The sequence below is a fragment of the Watersipora subatra genome, chromosome 2 (assembly GCF_963576615.1).
Source record: "Watersipora subatra chromosome 2, tzWatSuba1.1, whole genome shotgun sequence".
Classification (NCBI taxonomy): domain Eukaryota; kingdom Metazoa; phylum Bryozoa; class Gymnolaemata; order Cheilostomatida; family Watersiporidae; genus Watersipora; species Watersipora subatra.
In genome coordinates this window covers 10,323,610-10,348,481 of record NC_088709.1, presented here as the reverse complement: position 1 = coordinate 10,348,481, position 24,872 = coordinate 10,323,610, and the positions used below count along the sequence as shown (strand labels likewise).

Below are 24,872 nucleotides of genomic sequence, written 5' to 3'. Positions count from 1 at the left end.
GGTCATATAGTGTGAACCAGCTTTTACTTACCGTACTTTTTAGACTATAAACCGACTATAAACCGCACCCCTATATAAGCGGCATCTGCTTTATTTTCAAAAGAATGATAATAAAACAATACATAGGCCGCATTTTTTGTATAGGCCGCAGAACTCATGACAGTGCTTTTTAACACGGCAACAAATTTGCTGGTCAAAACGGAACAGTGCCTAACGGCACTGTTCCGTTTTGACCAGCAAACAGTGCCATGCAAATTTGGCCAGTGAAAATTTGACCAGCAACAGTGTCATTGGGCACTGTTCTGTATAAACCGTCGCTTTTTAACCCAGTGTCTAACAGAAAAGTACCGTTAGGCATTGTTTCGTTTTATTTTCACCGCTAGAGGCGCACTAATCAGAGATTCCGGTTAATGGGCCCTAGCGGTGAAAGAAAAAAACACAGAATAGCCGCAGCTTCTAAATAAGCGGCATGGCTCAAAGCACCAGAAAAAAGTAGCGGCTAATAGTCTGAAAAGTACGGTACTCTCTCCGACCTTGGATATCCAGCAAGACCTCTCTGTATGCACGGAATGATTGTGAATCATGGCAGTCTTATGAGTATCATACAATATTTAGTATACTATAGTAATTGAAGAGCTCAGTGCTGAAAGTGCTTTCATCACATTCCTAAGAATAATGGATTGTGAAAAATACAGTGTGAAAGTTCCATTTTGGGCATAATTGTGTCAATTTTTTCATCTAAGTTTCTGCCATTTCATAAGTGTGTAAGTCTATCAAAATGAAAAATTGGTGTGAGAAATAACTATTATAGCAATGTGTCGATTGATACTTACATGTATATTATGTATGCTATGTATTTACATGTATGCTATAGATTTACATGTATGCTATGCCATAGTTTGTTAAAGGTTGACTTGCAATAAAATTCACATTACAGTTATTTGGTATCAAAAGATTCACCATGTCTTACTCTGTTGTCTTGTAGGTGCCACATATGTGAAAATGTAATTACAAGTTCTTAAAAGCTCAGAAACGAAAAGCCGCCGTAGATTGGAATCTCTTTTTTCTCTGACGTAGTCATGAAATTTGGTTATCGTCTTGTCACGTGATGTTCTCCCGTGAATTGAAAGGCCAATAAAAAGCTCAATATAAAACTTATTGTAGCACTAGTTTATGACAAACACTTCGGGTTTTACGGAAGGCCCTGTATCAAATATAGATGCTCGCTACTTTACAGTTTTGTTTCGGCTTGGTCTAATCGTCAAGTCGTAATCTGATCATGTGACCCAATACTTCGCAAATAATTTCTGCAGCACTTTTCGATTATCACAAATGACCAACAGGCTCGTCATGATTATCAGACATTGATATGTACTCCTTCAAGCTAAGGCTAAAAAATTAAATGAATTTTTACGGTAAGTTATAAGATATCACTGCTAAAAGTGACAGCATTACAATGACGATAAAACAGACGCGTAAGAACAATAGACATGGTTTTATTGAATGCGTGAAGTATATTTGTGAAATAGTTCGACGAATAAGGTTGCATGAAAGTGTAAACAGAAACCATTTCCCACAGCTACATCACATTTTAGCCGTTTTGGAAAGAGAATCCAAACTCTCGTGTGGCTGCGACAACTGCGTGTATTTTGCACCTACAACACAACAGAGTAAGACATGGTGAATCTTTTCATATCAAATAACTGTAATGTGAATTTTGTTGCAAGTCAGTCTTTAAAGAATGTGGCCGTGGTACCTCTTACACCATTGGAGGCTTTTCAGCAAAGGATGAATTCAACTAGCTTCTGCCCTTTTGCATTATTCTATGGGTATTCTTCATCAGTATCACACTTTATACAAATTACTGTTGGACAGAGCGGTAATTCTGGGTCTGGAAATAATACAAATGTTCTGTTTAGTTTAATATAACTATTAAATAATTAATTGTTTGTTTATCTATTTTTGTTGTTTAAAAAAATGTATAAAACTACCTATGACTGCCGACAGAAGCTTATTCTTTGGGTTTTACAAGAGGAACTTCTCTCCTAGCTTTTTAGCCAAAAAGTGCATTATCGTGTTTGCATATTTTTTCTTCGCAGAAGTATTTTTTTTGCTAGGAAATTTAAAAGATCTGGCAAAGCCATGCACTGCCCTCTTCAGGCTTTCTCAAGGAGTCATGTTAGAGCATGTAGCCGAAGTCCCATTGCCTGTACGCTTCCTCTTTGTGTGCGTCGGCCCTACTCTTGAGGGTGTAGAGTACCTGGAGATTGGCAGATCTCTGGCTACCCTCATGTCTAATAAGGTATGTGATCGTTGTTACTGGAGGTTTTCTTTTGATGAATGAGAATTGTAATTGTAGAGCTCAGAGTTAGGCGCTATGTTAAGTTTTTCAGATCTGAAATTGAGGAGATAACTTTGGTTGGGGTATAGGGCTCATTGCCTGGCAGTCAATTAGTCTAAGTGGTTGAATAACTTTATGAATAAAGTTCAACAACATAAAACCCATCCCATGCAAACACATGGAAGTACAAGTTTTGAGTGGTCTACATTGAGAGGGTAACTCCCACCATATATATTAACATGGTTTTTATTTTTTGTTTTTCCTGCGCCGCCATTTTGTCTGTATCTTTTATATATTTCGTCTGTATCATTCAGAACTTCCGAGATGCTGTTTACACTGCCAGAGAAAAGGATACAATTTTGACTGCCATGAACGCCTTCCTTGATGACTCCATTGTGCTTCCTCCCGGTGACTTTGACAGGAAGACTCTTCTACCCATAATGCATATGGCTAGGAAATCGCTCAAGGCCAAGATAGATAAGAAAATGGCTGGTAAGAGTAAAACACAAGAGCTTGCAAGATGGTACGCTCCTCATCTCCATTCAATATCACTGAGAGCAAATGTCTTTTGTTAAAAGTATTTTGACAATGGCAACAAACCTTCTCTATGTTTTTATTTCCCTGGTTTGCTTGCCTCATCCCACTCGTCGCCTTTTGCCCTGCATTGATAAGTGTGCTGATACGCGTTGCCAGGTGGTTGCTGGTGCTTGCAATATTTTAATAAGCTTATACTATTTATACTCTCTTTATTTAATATATCGTTTGTTAAGCTTGTATTAGGAAGCATTTTTTCATCCAAAGAATACTGTATCAAACAATGCTAATCAATGTTAAACAATGGAATTTGTTGTCATGTGAATTCAGAATCCGTAGTATATGATGACATAGGATTATTACGCATTGATAATTGTATGTAATTATATGATGATTACATGTACAATGCAATGATAATTATATGTATCATCACTGTATGATATGTGATTCTTTCAAATGCTTAGGCTGCTAAAGTCATCCTGATTTTTAATAAAATAAAGATTGCAAAGCTTAAAACTGCGATATACTCGGCCAAAGCTGATGCATTAATCGGTTCTCTGTAAATTTAACTGAAGTATTCGCTGTGGTTTGTGTATTATGAGGAGTAATCACTCACTTTAGGAAAAACAACTCTGAGACTTGTGGGCATGTGATTCAGTCATATTAGCAACCATCGTTAATTTTCAAATTTGAAAAAAAGAAACTCAACAACATAGAAAAAAATTTTCGTTTAAAAAACTTGTGTCAAGTTCTCTTCCTCTCGTTAGCGTTTGACATGAGATTTTTCGTCCAATCCTTTTTGGAGGAATGCATATTAATTTAACATACAACAAATTAGACAAATACAACATATAAAAAATTAGTTTTATGATAAATAAATGTTTTTTATTCATTTAGTTTGATGATTCAATAAGAAACTTTATACAATGCCACATTGATTCACTCTTTCACTACCGAATTAATTTCTTTAGAGACAATTAGATATTCGGTAAAACCTAATATTTGACAACGGCGCATATAACTTGTTAGAACTTTTGAATCACACGTTTTATAAAAAAATGCTTTGATACCCAATTAATCAGCATAGAGTTTTGCTTCAGCTGATGCCATAAAAAATGTCATAAATATGATGCAGAACAAGGTAGAACGCCTTTTCATTGGTTCAAACGGTTTTGCAGCCATTTTCGCTATGACCATGAGCATGTCCGAGTTGGATGATTTATCAATATCATTACAGCTTACTGCATTATTATTACTGCTACATATAAAATAGTCACTCTCAGTAGTACCATTGTTCAATAAAACATCATCCAAAGTCCATAGATCTACAATTAGTGAAACCTTTGTAACTGCACTGCATCTGATACGACTGGTTACTGGAAAAAAAAAGTTGGGTGAAAAAATAAAGCTTACGCAAAAGCTTTTCCAAGTCGAACTGCGCAGCTCGTGATAGCGAAAGAGTTAAAACAATGCTATTCATTTTACAGCCAAGCAACAGTAAAGGTTTGACATGATATCTATTAACAGTATGTTAGTATGTTTAAAGTATGCTCCTTTCGTCCATGGCTCATGCTGGAAGCAGTTTGCTGTTTTTTAATAAAATACATCGTAGCTATTTTTTGAGAATTACACTCGGATTTATTTTTTGTTGTTATAGATTTTGAGCTTTCAACAGCATACATATTATATGTTAACTGCTGTGGCTAATAACTACCATATTAAAACGTGCTCAAACAATTCCATTATTGCAAGGGAAAATTGCTCGAGTTCCAGGAGCTAGTCAGGTAGAAGAGAAATACAGTCAAACATGGATAACTCGAACTTCAAGGGACCGAGCAAAAGTGTTCGAATTATCAGAGCATTCAAGTTATCAGAGCACTGTCACAAGTCCATATATTTACTTATTTATTAGTAGATACATGTACATATACAAACTATAATATAAATCAAAAGCACAAATGGCTTGTTTCAAATTAAATGCTTCTAATGTAAAGTTTAAAACGTTTTCATGAAAAAGTATAGAGATTTTTCTATCACTTGAGATTGGTTTGTTGTTTGAGGTGATGTTATTGCCAGGACGTTTTTCAGATTGATATTGGCAAAACTTGATCGTTGTTGAAATGCTCAAAAGAAAAGACATTTTTTTCTTTTGGGGTTTTACCCACGATCAATTTTGCCGTTTTTTCTTGAAGTTTATGCAGATTACTTTACTTTACCTGGGATTCGTTAAGAGCAACACTCCGAGGCAGTTCAATTAGAAGTTTTACAAGGTTTTACGGTACATTCTATATCACTCACGCTTTTTTAATAGATACTTATTGAATGTACACACGTATTCTGTGTTTAGGTCAAACGATGAATAGTTTTTTGTAGCTCAGACAACGTATACGTTTAATTACAACATTTTTTAAGACGTTTTAAACATTCAACATTCCGACGTTGATTCAACACGGAATCAACGTCGGAAAACTATTCATCACGAGCTAGCCGAGTCACGCACTCAAGGATTTTCGCCACGCACATACAAAACAACATGCGATTTTTGTTTTGTATGTGAGTGGCGAAAATTCTTGCGCGCGTGACCCGGCAAGCCCGTGCTATTCATCGTATCGCTGTATAAATCAAATTTCACCTAACTTTTAGAAAAGTCGTTGACAAAAATATTTTGCCGATGGTGGTAATAACGACGCTTATGAATTACGAAAAGATGAAGTTTACCTCTATGGCTTTGAATAAAGTGATTTTCTAAAGCGAAAACAACCGTTTCGGTAGCTGTTGGGCAAAAAACAGTTCGAATTAACAGTGTTGAATTCGAGTTATCTATAGCAATTTATCATTACGTGGGAACGGACCAAAGGAAATGTTCGAATTAACCATTTTTTCGAGCTATCCGTGGACGAGTTATCCATGTTTGACTGTATTAAGAAATCAATTTTCACATTTGCTTCTCTCCGCAGCTCAGAGGCAGTCTCTAGAGATGACAGACAAGGCTCCTCTCGATGATCCTCTGCGCAGGACGGGAAGACCTTTTGGTGGTCTTGTGAATGATGTGAAAAGAAAATTGCCATTCATAGTGTCAGACTTTAAAGACGGGCTCAACTTCCAAGTGTTTGCTACTTTTATATTTATTTATTTTGCGTGCCTCTCCCCGGCCATCACCTTTGGAGGTCTACTCGGTGAGTGGACTGACATTAGTTAAAAGGTGAGTGCTAGTGCTCCTGCTTTTATGTGATTTAATGTTACTTGCTATGAAGTTTTTTTTTTGTAATGTTAGCAAAATAAAATTATATATTATTCATTGTTTCGTAAGTAAATGTGTACTTCAAAAGATTTAGAGCATGCCAATATTTAATTTTTAAATTAATCCATGTAAAGTTGAAAGTTTGAAAGGTGGATGTATGAATTGCTGATAATTTTATGAAATTCCAGTTGCTTTTTGAATATGACGACTTGAAACCCCACTTTTTTTGGCAGGGGAGAAGACAGACAACTATATGGGTGCTAGTGAAATGCTCATGGCTACTGCCGTCTCAGGAATTCTCTTCTCTCTCTTCGGTGGCCAGCCTCTCATCATAACCGGCTTCACTGGCCCTAACATGGTCTTTGAAGACGGAGTATATAAGGTAGCATCTGCATATCTATTTGTATGTATGTCTGTCTGTTTGTCTGTATGTCAAGGTCAACTAGTAGCCTTAAATATTTTATTAGATTTGTGTACGCGAGATTTGTATACCTTTAGTTGGAGATTTATTGCGCATGCTTCCGTTTAGTAAATAATGCCCCTGATAGGTAAAAGTACTAAATAATATTACTTTATAAATTACCTAGTAAATGGCTTCGAAAAATGTGGTATAACGAGAGTCAGCTTGAAATATTCACATTATTAGCTCATCCAACTCTGCCGTGTTTAACTTGGTGTTTCAAGTAGGCCAGTATTATTATAGCGCTAAAGCATTGGTAAGTGTTCTCTCAGTTATTTCCTGTTGATCACGCCTGGCCTACTCGCTTATTAGTAAGGGCGCTGTCGGGCGGGCGCTGTCGGGCGGGCGCTGTCGGGCTGCTCGGACAACATGTAGCAGTTGAGCTTGTGCAGCATCTTGATCAATTTTTTATGTTTGTTGTTTTTCATTCGTGTGCCAAGAGAAATACAGATTGAGTAACCTATTTTGTTGCACCTTTAGTTTTCGCATAGTCAATGTATTCCTATGGAAACCATTAAATTTGAATCATGAGTTTCACTCCTTGATTTATTATTATTTTGGACACATTGTATCATAAAGTATCTATGAGTTCATAATTTACTTAGAATGAAATAATTTGCCACTTGTTTCAGGAGTTGCTTCCCTTCTCGTAATGCATTTCCTGGTAAGGTGAAGTTTGAACATTAGAAAATCTGCCTTCCCTAAGAGTCGAGCTTTCTTGTTCTAAGTTTAGGATCATTCTTTTATATGTACATCTTCACATCAGGATTATCTGTATTTATGTTAATTCACATTGACTGTCACAAAGGGTGCTGTTGTGATGGATACTGGAGTTGTCTATCATTGCTATAAAAAGTTTTCCATGTGCTCAATCATACCATATGAGGTTGCTTGCTTTGATTGGGATGATATATCATAATTGTGTTATGTATTTGGGTTACAGTTCTCCAAGTCTTTTGGCATAGACTTGCTCACGTGGAGACTCTGGATGGGTGTCTGGGTGTTCGTCCTTTCAATTGTAATGGTGGCAACTGAGGCATCCTTTCTTGTCAAGTTTGTTACCCGTTTCACTCATGAGATCTTTGCCTTTTTGATATCGCTCATCTTCCTTTGGGAAGTGGTCAATAAGTTGATCAAGGTAGGATTGCTATTACTATGGTACATCAATACTCATCTTCCTTTGGGAGGTGGTCTATAAGCTAATCAACATAGGAGCGCTATTACTGCGGTACATCTTTTTAGTTTTAGTAGGAATACTATTATTCATTAATACTCATCGTCTTTTAGATAATAGCTATAAGCTTTTGGTAGGTTTTATTACTGCACCACTTGATGTTCGCTTATCAAGAATGATGCAATAGCATTTTATGATAGGTTTGTTGTTATCGAGATTCTTGGGCTTTTCCATTCACCGTATGCTTTAAAACAGACATGTGCTTAACATAATACAGTATATACTTTGGGAGCTAGCTTTTACTCGCATCACTCATACTAAGGAGGCTGTGAGAAATAGCTAAGTGTTGAAAAATCTTTTGAGCAAAAAAGTTATCAAGGTTTAATTGTTGTATTGTCGAGTATCAGTATCAGAGTATCAGTCGACTAGCTGAATGACATGCATTGCACAGGTAATAAAAACAGCTTATTAACATTACCTTACCTACTACAATACCGTTGTACTACATTACCCGCAACTGTTTATAAGCTGTTTTTATTACCCGTGCAATGCCGAACATTCAACTAGTAAGGCTGTGAGGCCAACTGGTAATCATTACATGTGACGCAACATCATTATGCATGTTTAAACCAATGTAATGAATTTTTTCACTATTATTGATCATTTATCATTGATCATGACTAGTATTGATTATTGAAGGCATAATCTAATAGGTAAGTTCAACGCCTCCAAAACTGGAGGTTCCGAGATTCAATCTTCCTCCGCACCGGATGTTTTTGTTACTAAAAGCTCTATTGCTATAACTGGGCAGACACTCACATTTATATATACTAGCGGAATGTCCGGCGTTGCACGGGTATTAAAAGTCAGTTTATAAACATGAGAGGTAATGTAGTTGCTTGCCATTAGCCTGGCACATTGCCAGTGGCTAATTTGAGTAAGCTTACTAATACGTAAGAGCTAACTACTTGCTCTCACGGTTGAGCACGCATAAAGTTACCCTACCGCTCTCTGTGACATTGCGTCGTAATGGAGAGCGGTAGCGTATTTGCACCCATATAATGACATATATCGCCTAATGAATCCATCAAGCTCGTGTGGCCTAATTGGTAAGGGATTGGACTAGCGAACGAGAGGGTCGGAGATAAATCTTCTGCGCTACAGAATCTTCATTCTGAGATTTTAATAGCTATAGCTGAACATATGCAGACACAAACTTTGAGAAATATATCCATATAGAAGACATACTATATATAGTTAAGTGTACTGTGTGTTTTTCTCTTGATCTTGTCTAGCTTTTATTATTACGTAGCATCATTCATGGACTTGACTCAGGTTAAAGGCGCCTGAAACAGTCTTGCCTTTTCCATGGGATTCAATGTGTCATGAATTGGTTTCTAACCTAGTCAATTGTAACAGAGCTGAAGTGGAAGTTTTTTTTCCCAAATCTTATTATTCATGTCTGATATCAAAACCTATATCTAGTTAATGACAAACAGCTAGGTACTGCAAGGCATTTTTTTAGTATGGAAAAGTATGAAATTATTGTGTTTAGAGCTGGAAGGGTCTTTATACAGCATTCTAGAATGATTCTGAACAATAAATTAAAAAGGTTACCGGTGAAGTTTGCCGACTATGAGCATATGGTTAGCAAGGTTTTACCAAGCAAAGGTTCAAGCAAAGGTTCAACTTGACAGATTCTACTTGAAGAATGAAAACTATTTCATTATTATACAAAGTTTAACTGGCACGATGGTAACTACAAAACTAAATAAAAATTAGCAATAGCAAAAGTATTTGGTTGCTTGTCATATATCTGAGAGTAACATGTGTAAATAGAACTCAAGTCTGGTAGGGAGGAAGAATGAGTGAGCAACTCCAAATTTGTTCTTTCATTGGTCTTAGAACAAAACTAAACAAGTTATTTGATATTAGGTTTTTAATAGATGTAAGCGTGCTAAAACTGAAAGTTAGTGTAAACCTTAGGCTTATGAAATCAGGACTAGCGTTAATACCATAGTAATCTTCATTAGAATGGGCATGAGAAATGTCACTCTGTAGAGGTACAGATTGTAGTTTTAGTATATTTTGATATGTTGAAATCATTAAAAACCAAAGCTCTGGCTTCAAATAACAATGTCAATTTTTTATTTTATAAATATTGAAAAATCAAGTTTGAATTTGCCTTTTCATGCTTATACTCTAGCTGTCAACTGTTCTCATAAACTTAAAGTACATCAGTTTATCTTTGTGCTGGCGTCAAGTCTCGAGCCAAGTTTTCCAAATGCCTTAGCCATCATTACGGCAGGTAGCATTTTCTTTTTTCATAGCGTTGTATTCTCTTGTAGGTTTATAAAGCTCATCCAATTTGTATCAGTCATACAGAATGTCTCGCGCTCTTCCCTACAACTAGTACTTCCATGTACAGCAACCTCTCGACTGCGCCTTCGCATTCAGACTCCCTTCCCAATTACTGCTGTCCTCTTCCCAAAGAAAACATTACAGACCCCACGAGTGTCTATGGCATGCAGGCTAACACCGCCCTGCTCACCACCATGCTGATTTTGGGCACATTTGTTCTTGCTTATGCTTTCAAGGGCATCCGCAACAAAAAAATCCTCGGCCGCACGGTAAGTTTGTCTTAGCCTGTGTAACCAGAAAGGGAAAATGATTTACTCAATTATGCTGAGTCATTGGTCGAAAAACTGCATCCCTCTCAGTCAAGCAGCACCATGCTGTCATGAAATGGTTGTTATGGTGTGCCTTGTCTTCTGCAGGTTTTGCCCATTATTTTGGCTCGCAGATGGATTATTTCAAGAGTATTTTAATGTTTGCTAGAATATTATTGTCACACCTCTGTATTCTAATTTACTTCATTTCGGAACTTGCTTTGTGTACTAAAACCATTGTATGATTGTATGCATGATTGTATTGTATTGAATCACTTTTTCTCATAAAAATAAACTGTAAATCATTTAATTCATTCCACTGCCCAAAATTAAATTTTTAGTATATAGTACAAGTAGTTTAATATAATGATAGTATAGTTACCCATAACAATAAAAATGTATTATAGAAAGATGTAACAAAATTTGTAAAGAACATTCATGAAGATGTGCTCGATAGAAATATTTTTAAACCAATGCAAACGGAATTGTAAGCTGGCCGATGTGTAGGTATAGAGAGATAGAAGTAGTAGCAGAGGTACGGGATGGTACTTACTCTAGTGTAAACTAGGTGAAGTCTGTGCTAACTTTTCCGTATTCATTTTAATTTTTTTAATTTGTTCCCAGCATTTTAATTCTGCTTAAAAAACTGTGAGGCTTTGATCAACTTCAAACATTGCTGGAAACTATTTCAGATGAATATGCGGTCAGCTTATTTGTCATATGTTGATATGTTAACATATACATTTGTTGGTATGTTAACATATACATGTGTTGGTATGTTAACATATAAATAGAGGTATGAATTTTTAGACATTCTGAACAGCCAATGCAGGTAAAAGTTGTTTTTACATGGTATAATTTTCCTGTTGCAACAGATTTGAGTGAGAGATAGAACAGCTACCCGATAATTTTATTTAGGTGTTTTTAGTCTTTCAGTGTTGTAATTGACGATTTAGCTCTGGCATAAATAAGCCCAAAAAGGTCGAGGTACAAAATGTAGTTTGGCCTAATCGAAACCATGAGAAGTTCGACTACAAAATGAGAAGTGATTTGCCTGAGAGCTGTTCTTTTATTCATGACTTTAGAATGCTGCTGTGATCACATTGGAATCGAATTGACTAGTAGAAATGCTTGCGCCTATGATTATTCTCTTTGACTAGCCAAATCTACTTCGATGCTAGTTTCAATCCCGTGTATGTCTTGCAATGAACATTTCTCTCTCCATGAAATCACCTTTCGTATTTTATCTAGAGCAAAGAACAGACATTCGATTTTCTTAGAGGTTATATGTTCATGTATTTACTGTTTGTCTTTGCAGATACGAAGGGCTCTGGGAGACTTTGGAGTGCCCTTGACCATAGTGCTCATGTGTGTCATAGATTTACTCGTGGGTGATAGAGTTTTTGTAGAGGTAACCACTTCCCATTCGCTTTTATCATTGTCGTGTTGCTCTTGTGAATAGTACTTCTGGTTAGTGTGTAAGAAAAAGCATTTATAAAGAGGTAACGCCTTAATGTGAGTCATAAGTTATTGTTAGGGTGAGTGTGTAAGAGATGATAACTACCCTGGGTTATGGACGCCTATTGTCTGGAAATGTTGCGTATTCCATTATTTATTTTGTATGCTCAAACATTCCTGTTAGTGCAACACCACCAGTTTCCATATACAGTAGATGCTCCTATAAGGTAAACCTCCTTTTACTTAAATTCCATTTAACGTAAATAATTTAAGTAAATTTTTTTGCATCATATTACATAAGGAATTCCATATAACTTAAAGCCTGAAGTCAGTGCAAGTTATCGAATGCGCTTTGAACAACGAGAGCCATATAGTTAGCCTTAAGAATATCGTATTCTCTCTCTCTTCCAGCATATAGGAGGAAAAGAAAAGGACGTACATGTTTTATAATAGGGCGTATCTCTTTTATATATACTACATGTACATACTACTGTATACTGTACATTGGCATAGGTATTGGGTGTCAGGGTGTCTTAGTGGTAGCACCTTTGACTGTCAACCATAGGGTTGGTGATTCGAGCCCTGCTTAATGCCGATCTGACAAAAAGCTCTCAGCCAAGCTTTCAACCCTAAATTGGATTTTGGATTTAGACCATAAATTGGAGGCCCTGTGCACCACACTGACAACATGGGCACATTAAAGATCTACATCTGTCCTTTGCACATTGGGCAAGTGAAATGACTACCTGGCTCTGTGTTGCAAAGGCATACTTTCAGGTTAATCCGACAGTTCCGGAAGTGGTACTGAGAACTAGGTCACGTTTTCTTTACCATATTGCTCGACTCAAGCATGCATCGCCAAGATGCAAGTCATTGTCGACTACAGACAGCAAGCCACATTAGCAAAAAGGAAAATTTGTCGATACAAACCAATTATACCACAGTTACTGTACAGGGATTAAATCATTCAAGTTTAGTTCTTTCTGAAAAGCCAAAGAGGTGTGTTTGGGAAGGCCTTGGAGCGGATTAGGCTATTTACATGTATTTCACTTTTGTTAAAATGTAAAATCCTTATAGCTTAAACATTCTCGGAGCGGATTATTTACATTTATGTTGTAAGAGCATCTGTTGTATACGGTATAAACTTGGTTCATAGAAAGATGAATTTTATATTGTATGGTTTGATTTGGTCATAACATTCATGGCTGTAAAATTCCATTAGGTATTGTAATGTAATTTGGAAAGCTGCTGCCAAGGCTACAGTTATCGTTGTTGATTACAGAAGCTGCAGGTAACTGAAAAGTTCAGTGTGACTGATCCAAGCAAGAGAGGCTGGCTTGTCAGCCCCCTCGGAACTGAGCAGCACCCTTTTCCTATTAGTCACATCTTTTCTGCCATTCTTCCAGCTATTCTCGCTTCCATATTGATATTCCTTGAGACACTCATAGCTGGGTGGGTTTGTTATACCCTCTCTTCGTTTTGTATATTATGTCTATTTTTACTCGCATCTATTGTAGGTCTATCAGATCTTAAGTTTAGTAGACACAAACAAATTGAAATGATCATCTGTTTGTTTTGAGCCAATAAAAAACGTGTTTACAGAAAACCGTTAACCCAATTTCGCTTTGCAAAAACATCCTTTTGTCACAATTTCTTTTTCAAAATGGCCAGATACCATAGAGCATCGCAGCTATGAAGGTTTCACAGATTATATGTCAATGAACTTCTTATGATTATTTATTGCACAATAGTGGTAGTTGTTATTTTATTTTTAACAGAAATAATAATGATGCCATAAGTTATAATAATGATAGATCATCCAACTCAGGACATACTCAATACGTTACTCAAGGTAGCAGCGAAAAGGGCCAAAAAAGTGTCCGGGCTCATTTTGCAACAAATTTGTGGTTTTTTATAGGATCAGCTGATGTAAAATCTTATACTGAATAATTTGTATCAAAGTATTTTTCATAAATTGTGTGGTTCAAAAGTTATGACAATTTATATGCGCCCGTGTCTCATATTAGGTTTACCAAATATTTAGTTGTCTCTGAAAACAATTAATTTGGTCGCAAAAGTTAATCTAGTGAATTTGGGATCAATTTTTGTTAAATACTCTTTTTCGTATTACACTATACTTCAATTGGTTGACTAAATATCACACATAATAAAGAGTATGATATTAGGGATGTAGAGTACATCTGTTAGAGTCATTAAATAACGTAGCAATAAGATGCACTGACAATAAGAAGACAAGTACATGAAATGCTTGTGTGTGAGTCAATGTTACAAACAAACAAAATTACACCAAAAAACAATTTTCGCTTAGAACATCTGTGCACAATTTTACTTATTTACTCTTTGTGAAAGTTTGTTTAGCCTCTCCACCTTTGGAATACTTGTTCAAAGTTGAGCAGGAGGTTTCTATGAATCAATTTTGAGAGACTACTTGCTGTTCACACCTACTCGACGACTCCTACTCGACGACTCCTACTCGACGACTCCTACTCGACGACTCCTACTCGACGACTCCTACTCGACGACTCCTACTCGACGACTCCTACTCGACGACTCCTACTCGACGACTCCTACTCGACGACTCCTACTCGACGACTCCTACTCGACGACTCCTACTCGACGACTCCTACTCGACGACTCCTACTCGACGACTCCTACTCGACGACTCCTACTCGACGACTCCTGCTCGACGACTCTTGCTCGACGACTCTTGCTCGACGACTCCTACTCGACGACTCCTACTCGACGACTTCTGCTCGACGACTCCTACTCGACGACTCCTACTCGACGACTCCTACTCGACGACTCCTACGTGCAGTTGTGCTTTTTTTCGTTTGCTTTTTTTAAGATATGAATGTCACTATTTTTGTAAAGACACTTACCATCTTCTATAATCTCCTGTTTTCTGAACCTGTTGGGAATAAAATGAGTTAAGTGGCAATTCTGCATGTCGAAATATGAAAATTTCAAAATCTTTTAAAAGAAATGCATGTATTCCTTTTTCAGAACTATTGTGGATAAGAAGGAAAACAAATTGCAGAAAGGAAGTGCTTTCCATTTAGACATCCTTATTGTGGGCGTGGCGGCACTCATAAATGGTTTCCTCGGTGTGCCATTTGTTTGTGCCGCCACTGTACGCACAGTGTCACACACGTCTGCCCTCACGATTATGTCAACTAACCATGCTCCTGGAGAGAGGGCTAAGCTGGAGCGGGTGATAGAGCAGAGGCTTTCAAATCTCCTTGTCCACCTCCTCATGGGTAAGTATAATACAGTCAGGTGCAAAAGTATACATTCCGCCCATTAATGTTCATAATTTTTACACACTATATATAGAATTATATTACAGCACTCAATAAGCTCAATATAGTCAACTTAAAGTTACATACTATTTGAATCTTTAAAATGTACACTTTTCTGGATGTTACTGTGTATTGCTTGTAAGTTAAAATGTATTCCTCCTAATTACATAGTACTCCCATGTGATGAGATCTGCTCAGTATTAATCGAACATTAGCAAAAGTTAATATGTAAAATTCTTTCTTTCAAGCCATTGTGTTAAATTCTTTGGTTTTCGCAAATGTTTGAAATTTCTACTTTCTTAGCAGCATAAATTCAAAATTTGGCATTTTAAAAGTTTGTTTCTCAAAACAGCATTTAGTGACAAAATATTTACAGTTAACAATGCTTAGCAACACAGCAGCCAGATTATTGCTGTTAACGACTAGTAAATAAAAACAGCAGATAGGGGAGATTCTTAGCATTAAAATGATATCAAGCTCTTGTGTCATTTTTAAAACAAAAAACAACTAGTTTGGTGTATTTCAGAAATACTAGATTATTGTATACTTTTGCATGTTACTGTAATATTATGTAATATTGTCTTGTATAACATCATTACATGTCAGCTTTTTGTTGACCAAATGCAAGCAGTAGAACGTGTTGAACTTCGGGTATTGATATTTTGAGCTTATATTTGCTAACATACCATGTCTCATGGATGAACAGTGAGGTGAACAGAAATCAAACGCATTTTCACGACTATGCTGCAGAATAATAATTTTAAAAAAGGGAAGGACAACTCCAAATTAAAACCAAAACTGCATTCATCTTTAATATCCAAAAGTACTCTGTCTCAGTTACACCATAACATTCAATTTGAAGTAAATTATTGTTTGGCATCAAGAAGTAGTAAAGCTCGATGTTTGACCATCTTATTACTAGTAGAAGTATTCAGATTAAAGAGCGAACATGTTATAGTTAGAGAGGTCTGCTAGAAAGCTGTAATCTGCTATCATGGTTAATCAATACTTAGCATATGACTCGTCAATATCAAGCGTGAAGTTTCCTTCATACAAGTACTGATACAGTTTCTTGTTGCTTAAGGTATCGCTAGATATTCCCAACTCTTGCCTTGGCACCACTTATCTTGTCCCATTCAGTTTCCTTTTTACGAATTTTATTATAAATATTATCCATCTACTTTGATAAACTTTTTAAAATAATATCGAGTGGCATGAGCTCTTATGGATTAGTTACCCATATTGAGTGTAAGTAATGTATTCATTACTGTTACTCAATTTTATGTAACTCGGGTCTTTTAGTATGTACATCGCTGCCTCACACTGTTTCATATCTGTTGCCTTGTAATACCTGTTTCTTGGTCACGTCATAGTACTATACGTGTAGCATTGTTATTGCTGTACCACACAATCATATACCTGAAACTTTGTAGTATTGCTATTGCTGTACTACACAGACATATAGCTGGTACCTTGTATTATTGTGAGTGCTTCACCACGCTTGAGGCCATGTAGTATTTTCTTATCTGCGCAACAAAAAATTTCGAGTTAGGCTAGTACTACAGATACTGTAGTACTTCAAGAAGTGGTCACTATTAGTACAATGACTACTGTAGCAGTTGGAGGACTGGCCACCGCTGGTATTGTAACTACTGTAGCAGTTCAAGGACCGGCCACTGTTGGTATTGTAACTACTGTAGCAGTTGGAGGACTGGCCACCGCTGGTACTATTACTACTGTAGCAGTTGGAGGACCGGCCACTGTTGGTATTATAACTCCTGTAGCAGTTCAAGGACTAGCCACCGCTTGTACTACAACTAGTCTAGTTTGTGAATATTTGTTTCAATTTCAGCTGCCTCTCTTTTCCTCGGTGTTCTCCTCAAGTACATTCCTACCGCTGTACTCTTTGGTGTCTTTCTCTACATGGGAGTTGCTTCCCTCAGTGGCATACAAATGTTTGATAGGATTTTCTTGCTTTTGACTCCCACCAAACATCACCCTGTGGATGTTGGCTACGTCAGACACGTATGTATTGATTTCCTCCTGCTTCAACTCCTTTACAACACACAAGTACAGGGGACTGCTATTCGAAGATGTACTTACACAAAATTGTAGTGGATTTTATCAGAAGAAAGTATCTGTATTTTTTATATCATTTGCGATAGTTTTTTGAGTTTTGGGTGATCTGTTTGTCAAGATGTTTCTAGATTAGTACCTACAAAACTTGATTGCTATTAAAACGCTTAGGTTGAAGCAGAAGTGCGATTATGACATCTATAGTTGCACTTTGGCCAAGAGGCCGACAGAACAGAGACACGTAAAACAACAACTAGACTCCGATAGTCGATATCAATAACGAGAGCGACAGGCAATCGCACTTTTTGACAAAATCTACCAAAATTTTGTCTTAAGTTCATCTTCAAGTCAGTTGCAGTCTATTTATGGGCATTCACGACTCGCACCATCTCCACGTTGTCACTCTATCTGCACTTCCTGCATAAAACACACCATATATGTTTGGACATGGTCTCACCGTCACACCGCACTGCTCCGTCTGCTCATGAAAGTACACTATATGTATGGTACATTGATCGCTTCAACAACCTCTCAAATCTTGTTACAGTTGTTTGCATTGTTGTTGGTTGATATTGCTAGTTATTTAGATGATGCCCATAGCTTCAGTCATCTCGGTAAGTAATCGCTGGGGTTGGGCTAGGCTAGCGATTCACACTCTAGCTGGGACTCTAGTGACTCAAACTAATTTGAGGCTAAATATATTGGAAGAGTTACTATTTATTTTCCCTAGTTTTTCATGATTACTCTTCGTGTTCTTTGATTTTGTCTTCAAGTAATGTTTTCCCAGCCAGATACCTTTTACTGCTAAATCTGCTCGCTTGCGCATGCTTGGTAGCTGCCAGAGAGAGGTATGATAGACCTACAATGTAGATATATATTAGTAGTGAATGGGGCTACGGTGAAACTAACACTAATAATTAGACTGGGGTTTGTTAAGCAATGCTTAGCACACTTTCGGGCTGCTTTTAGAGTGTCCCATACGGCTCTTACTGTATTGGACTTCGATTTATTTTTGCTTTTTAGATTCTAATTGTCCGATTTTTTTAGAATTTTGGTGGTGGTAGCCTACCACGAACTACATGACACGCCCACAAGCTCTGTCTAAAATATCGTAATCGACAGCCAGATGATCGTGCTAGGCTACTTTAACACGATTTTAGTTTTCAAATCCTAAACTTATGGTTTTCTAGAGGAGCAAGTAAACAAGTTAAAGGTATCGAGTAGAAGCTGCTAACTTTGTGATGACTCAGGTTCCCATCTGTTTATCACAATAAAATACCGCATAACCTCTATTTGAAAGTCATGGTACTCTATTTTTCAACCGGTCCCCTATAGGGATGTTTTATTATAGATGGCGTCCAAATAGACAGTGGTGCTGGATTTTTCAACTATCTTGTCAGGAATTTGAGAAGATAAATTCCTAACACAAAATAGGTGAAGCGTTGCTAATGACACCTATGTTTTGCACTCTCCTTTGGGTGAAGCAACAACAATGCCTTCGGCTTCAGCATTTTTGATAAACCCCTTTTCATATTCATCAAAGTATCAAACCGAATTAAACAAAAAAGTACTAAGAAAATATTAGCTGGATACAGTTAAGTATTTTGATAGTGCTGCTTTCAGAGTTTTAGAGAAAAAATCGTAAACCTGTGGGGTTAGAAAGTGGACTTTGATACGCTGTAACAATGGCTGTTATTACATCATATGGTGTTCTTCAAGATATTCTCATCATTCATAAAAACGCTTTAGTCTTCAGGTCAGGTTGTAAATCACATTATGGACGATTCTGAAGACCATGGATCGGATTTAGACCTGAGTAACTTCGAATCATAGTGTAGTTTTGATTATTGCAACGATCGATCTTCTCAGGTACACCAACGCTAAAATCATGGCACTCATTACAGCAACAACAGAAGAATTATTTGTTATTCGTGTAACCAAGTCGTTATTAATTTATCGCTACGATTTCGTGGACACTTTTTTACTGATCACTTTCTATTATGGGTTCGTAAAGATCAAGGAACATCTTAGTGGCGTTCAACTAAAGGGTAGTGCTGTATTGTTCAACCCTTTTCCTGTAGTGGCGTTCTATTAGAGGCGCCACGCCACCTCTTATAGAATGCCCACTAACAAATGTACTTCGTTTTATTATTGACACAAATTCAGTCAGAATTTAGTGAAAAGTGTGAGGAAATGTCAGTCATGAAGCAGTCCGTGAACAGATAGTGCACAGTCAGAATAAATTCAGCGAGCATTTTCTTAAAATGTGGTGAATCAGGGCAAATTCATTTTACAGATGTTGTACAGCCTATGTTTGCAATTCACACAAATTCAGTGTACATTTTTGTCTAGTTGAGTCCAGCAGGTGCCTAGTGTGTGTACATTTAGGCTTATTGCATGCAATATGTATGCCATAAGCCTAAATGCATTGTACAGTTTCAGGTAGTGTGAAGAAACTATACAGCTTAAATGTAGTAATTAGACTACTAGCATGTATGCTTCAACTGAAACTGGATGTTCATTAAATGCACAGATATGTTAAAGTATAAAGGTATTAAATTACAAGATAGAAATATTAGATAATTTTTTGTTTGATGCGCAACTAACTAATGAAATCCAGAATTTGTTAATGTTTGTTAACAAATTATTATTAAAAGTATTATTATTATTATTAAATTATTATTAACAAACGTATTAAGGTTTGTTAATACGTTTGTTAACAGAAGTGGTTTCAAATTTTTTTAAATCGTATTGTAAGTTTCTCATAGGTTTGGGCTTTTTCGTTCATAACTCAAAATTTCAAAAGATTGATTTTGTCTTTTTGTGATGCCTATATCATAGCCATGAAGAGCGTGAACACAGTATTCGGTGAAATTTTGGTGTATTTTTAGCACTCTGTTTATATATATGATCTGTTAGTTTTGATAACTTGCGCGTGCAATAGGTAACATTCATGCAGGTAACACGCATATCTGTCTGACTAGGTTGCATGCATGTGACTCTGATCTGGTTGCTGTCGATAGGTTCGCGCCAGGAAGATGCATTTATTCACTATTATACAAGTGATTTGTCTGGCCATCCTTTGGACGGTGAAACTGTCACCAGGAGCTCTAGCGTTTCCTTTTGTACTTATCCTACTGGTTCCATTGTGCCGCTTCGTCTTGCCGTTAGCCTTTACATCTCAGGAGCTCAGCGAGGTAGGTGACTTTCATTGTCCGTATGCGAGGTAGGTGACTTTCATTGTCCGTATGCGAGGTAGGTGACTTTCATTGTCGGTATGCGTAGCGCTCAGCATCTACTCTTAAAGCTTGCAGACCCATTTCAGAATAGAAATAAGCACTTGTAGTGGGTGCGTTTCCAACACGGCTTATCAACTGATGCCAGATAGAGCGTAGAGCTAAGGTGACCCTTCCGTGACCTTGCAGATTTAATTAAACCTAACTATAGCAAACATGAATCTTTTGGTAATAATCTTCACTGGTCTATTCTATTCAATGATACTAATATCATTCTAAACTCCATCATTAAACTTCTTTACTACCCAACTGTCAAGGCTAAAATAACAAGTAAATACATTGAAGTCTTTCTTATTGATAAAAGTGGTACTTAACCAAACATATACAAATACAAATATAAGAATAAAAACCAAATAGGATCCTACTTGCGGCAATCACTTATTACAATGTATTTTGTATGCATGTACATATAGATAAATTATTTAAAAAAAAACAGATGTAACATGTACCTATTAGCTCCTCAAAAACCAATTCGGCAATATCCATTTGCCATTCGATTTGCAACGTTTCAAATCTTTGTTCATTCGTTATAAATATTTACTGGGCCAGCAATAAAAGTGTAAAAGCTGCAGTGCGCACTCAGAGAATAAAATTTTGTGGCCAACACAGGGCCAATTTGCCACACTATTACACACACTATCCTTCGTTTTTTCGTGACGTCATTTTATCGTTGGCACCCATTTTTATAGACAATTTTATCCTTAAAAACACAGGGCTTTTGCAATAATTTTTTGAAAATAATGCTTTTGTTTGTACAGTGCACCCTCGAGATACGATGTTAATTCGTTTCAGGGTTGGCATCGTATGGTAAAAAAATCGTATATCAGGGTATAGAGACCATTGTAATTATACAATGCAAAAACCCCCAGGTAAAAATCGTCAATTTTTTTATAAAAATGTGTACATATTGACAATTAGCAACAAAATAGTATGTTAACTTTAGTAATTATAGTTACCTACAGTAACTGTATTGTATTTAGTGTATTTTAATGGTTATGATCTGCAATAAAACGCAAAATTATAATGTGTGTACCAAATGTAGTACGTACGGTAAGGAGTTCTTGCCTTCAAAAACTACGCATAACATAAACTTTGAATTCACTTCAAGTAAGTTTAGCTTGCTAAGCCTCCACTTAAAACTAAGTTTTAGTACGTATTTTGAACTAATTTACTGACTTTCAACTTTTTATCACAAAATTTTATCCTTAAGCAGTTCCTATCTTCACTTTCACTATAAACTTTAGCCTATCTGGTTGAAACCTTTTTCAACCTAAATCAATAAGGCCGAGCGATGCAGTTATAGAAAGCGGCCTCTCGCACACTTGACCATTTAATGGCTACCGAAAAGAAAAATAAAATTATACTTTCTATACTGGACGTACATACCTTTGGAGTAACGTGGCTTTAGCTGGTACGTGTAGCGAATAAAGCAGAGAGGAGGCAAAAACATATCAATGCTAATTATGGTGCTGTACACTTGAAAATAAATTTAAAACGTAATGAATTGGAATTTTTTGGCTGGCTAAAAGAAGTTGTCTATTCCTGTCCAATTTTTCTACTTTTTCTACGAAAAAAATTGATGGTGCAATGCAGAAAATTGCTAGCTAGCGCTTGTAAAAGGATCCAGAGAATGTGGTACAGTAGTTTGTTTTGTATGAAATGTGCACAAGAATCAATGTAACCATACATACAAAGTTTGTACGTATTTATACCCTATGGGGGAGGACAGGGCTTTAGCAATTTCAGAAAGTAATGTGGATGCGTCAACTATCTTGAGTAGCTAGTTATATGAGTTACATACATACGATGAATTGTATTCACGTAGAAGATAACAAGCCCATATGCAAAGTCATGGTTAATCAAGAAAATATAACATAAAATCAAAAGGAAACAAATAAAATGAATAAAATATGAAAATCATGCCACACAAGAGATAAATAATATATATGATACATGCATTGTTTTAATGTACAATCCACATCAGTAAATTAAACACTTGAAATATTTCTGCGAATGTGGGATTTTCAGTATCTTCTACATCCTCGCCTTTACTAAATGGTTGCTCCTTTTGAATGCTGATCGCGTGCATGACCTAGCTCATTCAAATCTTCAGTCGGAAGCTCTTTCTTGTGCTTGCTTTAATGGAGTTCTTGTTTTAATAATAATTGCAAATGCTGATCGGTTGCGATCATATTCCTTGACAATGTTAATAATACGGGTCCCTTCTTCTTACTTACGACATCCAACTTTGTTGACATAGAAATCATTTTTCCTACGTTTTGTAACGTTTGTATCGGTCTCAGATTCCATAGATAACGAATTAAATGTAGATAGTTGTAATTATATACGTATGCTGACTTAAAAGTTTATAATAAAAGCTATAACAACGCTACGAATGAATATTTGCTCTCGCTTGTGTATTTTACACGAAATTTTTCACACGGACATGAGAGAAGTCGATCATCGTGTCTCTTCTAAACGTTCGAAGAATGTTTTCGGCAAACTATATTTTGGTGTCTTTTTTATTTCGACGTGTGTTATGAGCACACCGACGGCCAAATTTTAACTCGGGCAAAACTTTTCTTAAATTCGTATGGTGAAATAAAATTCATATAGCGAGGAAGATATTACAATGTTTGACTTCGTAAGGTGAAAAAATCGTATATCAGGGTAATCGTATCTCGAGGGTGCACTGTAATTGTTTTATTATAGTATCAAACCAACACCAAAAAAGTACTATTTAATCACGAATAGAATAACGATCATTTTCTACAAATATGGCAGCTTTTTCGTGAACGAGCGCATGTGCAAACGGCTTGATGACGTCAAAAAAAATGATGGGTTGTATTTTACGTTGGGCACGGTTACCTGTACTATTATATTTTATTGCAGTAACAATTTTACGAATTTTTTCTCCGTCGTACTTAATGGTGTGCTAGTTGATGAGATAAATTAATTCCTAGTGTTACAATACCATCCAGATTATCATTCAGCAGTTCCTCTTCATTAATTTTGTGGTACTCTCATTACTCAAGTCTTAATTCTTAGTTCGTAACTATTCTTCATCAAAGCTGTCAGCTAAGATTTCTGGCATCATCTCTTACGTATATACCTGTAGCTGGACAGCGAAGATGAAGGAAGGGTGCTGGCTGCAGTCGATGATGATGAACTGGACTTTTATGAAACTGCTCATATGCCTGATTAATAGGCAGCAAGCAACAGGTTGTGATTCTATGGTGTTAGTGACAGCTGTCAGGATTCAGCAGGCTGTAAAAACTGCTCATTCCGGAAATATTAGACTCGTCTGCTCCTGGCCGCAATGCTATTTATACTTAGTCGTGATGCGTGTATCGCTGACCTTTGAATTCTCTGTGTTACAGTATTATTGTTCTTGTTATGTGCATACAGAAGCAGCTCGCTTCAAGTAGACTTACATTAGTATTGGATTTAGTTTTGCATTTATTACATTTTGTCTACTCGATAATGAACAACTGGAAATTTGTTTTTAGTATTGCATCAGCAATCATCTATATATGTTTTCCTAGATTATGACCTGAAGGTGCCTGCATTGTTCGTATAGTTTATTACAATTAATTTTAGATATATTGTTATTGGTGATTAATCACGTGGCTCTTAGCTCTTTTCTTATATTAGTCATGACGTTACTGTCCATCGATAGTCTCCAAACCTTGCAGTCATTTACCAGTGTCAACCGTTTGGTTTGAGTCTGTTTGTTATTTTGTATATTTTAAATAAGCAATTCCTTAGCCCCTTTTCAAATATGCAATTCTATCAATTTGCTGAGATAAACATGAACTCTTGAACACAAAATATAGCTGCTCAGAGTTTACTCGGTGTTTAAATCACGTTATTACGTACTTCTAGTTCCATTCTCTTGGCATTTTTAACAAATTTTTGGTTACCACATCGAGCAGCCTCTGCTACTAATTCAGTTCAGTGCCCAAGCGTTCTTGCATTAATTTGCTACACGTGGCTTGCATGTGTAGTGGTATAGTTTGTAGCCAACGATTGCTTTTAATTCCAATATATAGATTATTGCCATTATTTAATGTAGATTGCTGTCAATAAATAGTAAACAAAGAACTATTGTGGAATTGTTATTATTTTACAATTTTAGGCAGACTTATTTTTATGTGCTGGCGTTTTTCGCAGCGGCTCAGTGTTTACATCTTCTAGTCATCGCCTGCATCAAATCACTGTATTTGATAGGGCACAGTTACTAGTTGCCAGTGTTGAAGACTTTGTCAAATATAACTAGCTCTGTACGTTAAAGAAGATTTTA

General features: G+C 36.5%; 1 protein-coding gene across 4 annotated transcripts in view; it reads left to right on the top strand.

Annotated features, from left to right (window-relative positions):
• LOC137388803 (anion exchange protein 2-like) overlaps positions 1–24,645 on the top strand; it is a 71,408-nt gene extending 46,763 nt beyond the window's left edge. For 3 of the 4 annotated variants that reach the window (XM_068075251.1, XM_068075250.1, XM_068075253.1), the window contains 13 exons: positions 2,118–2,302; positions 2,656–2,833; positions 5,833–6,051; positions 6,350–6,498; positions 7,520–7,714; positions 10,099–10,380; positions 11,738–11,830; positions 13,160–13,329; positions 14,902–15,155; positions 17,050–17,222; positions 17,861–17,887; positions 20,297–20,470; positions 23,688–24,645. In XM_068075251.1, the coding sequence (XP_067931352.1) occupies positions 2,118–2,302; positions 2,656–2,833; positions 5,833–6,051; positions 6,350–6,498; positions 7,520–7,714; positions 10,099–10,380; positions 11,738–11,830; positions 13,160–13,329; positions 14,902–15,155; positions 17,050–17,222; positions 17,861–17,887; positions 20,297–20,470; positions 23,688–23,774 (2,186 nt within the window). In that variant the 3' untranslated portion in view covers positions 23,775–24,645. Of the gene's footprint in view, positions 1–2,117; positions 2,303–2,655; positions 2,834–5,832; positions 6,052–6,349; positions 6,499–7,519; positions 7,715–10,098; positions 10,381–11,737; positions 11,831–13,159; positions 13,330–14,901; positions 15,156–17,049; positions 17,223–17,852; positions 17,888–20,296; positions 20,471–23,687 lie in introns of those variants that run through there. The other variant, XM_068075252.1, reaches the window with a different exon arrangement.
• Positions 24,646–24,872: the final 227 nt, after the last annotated feature.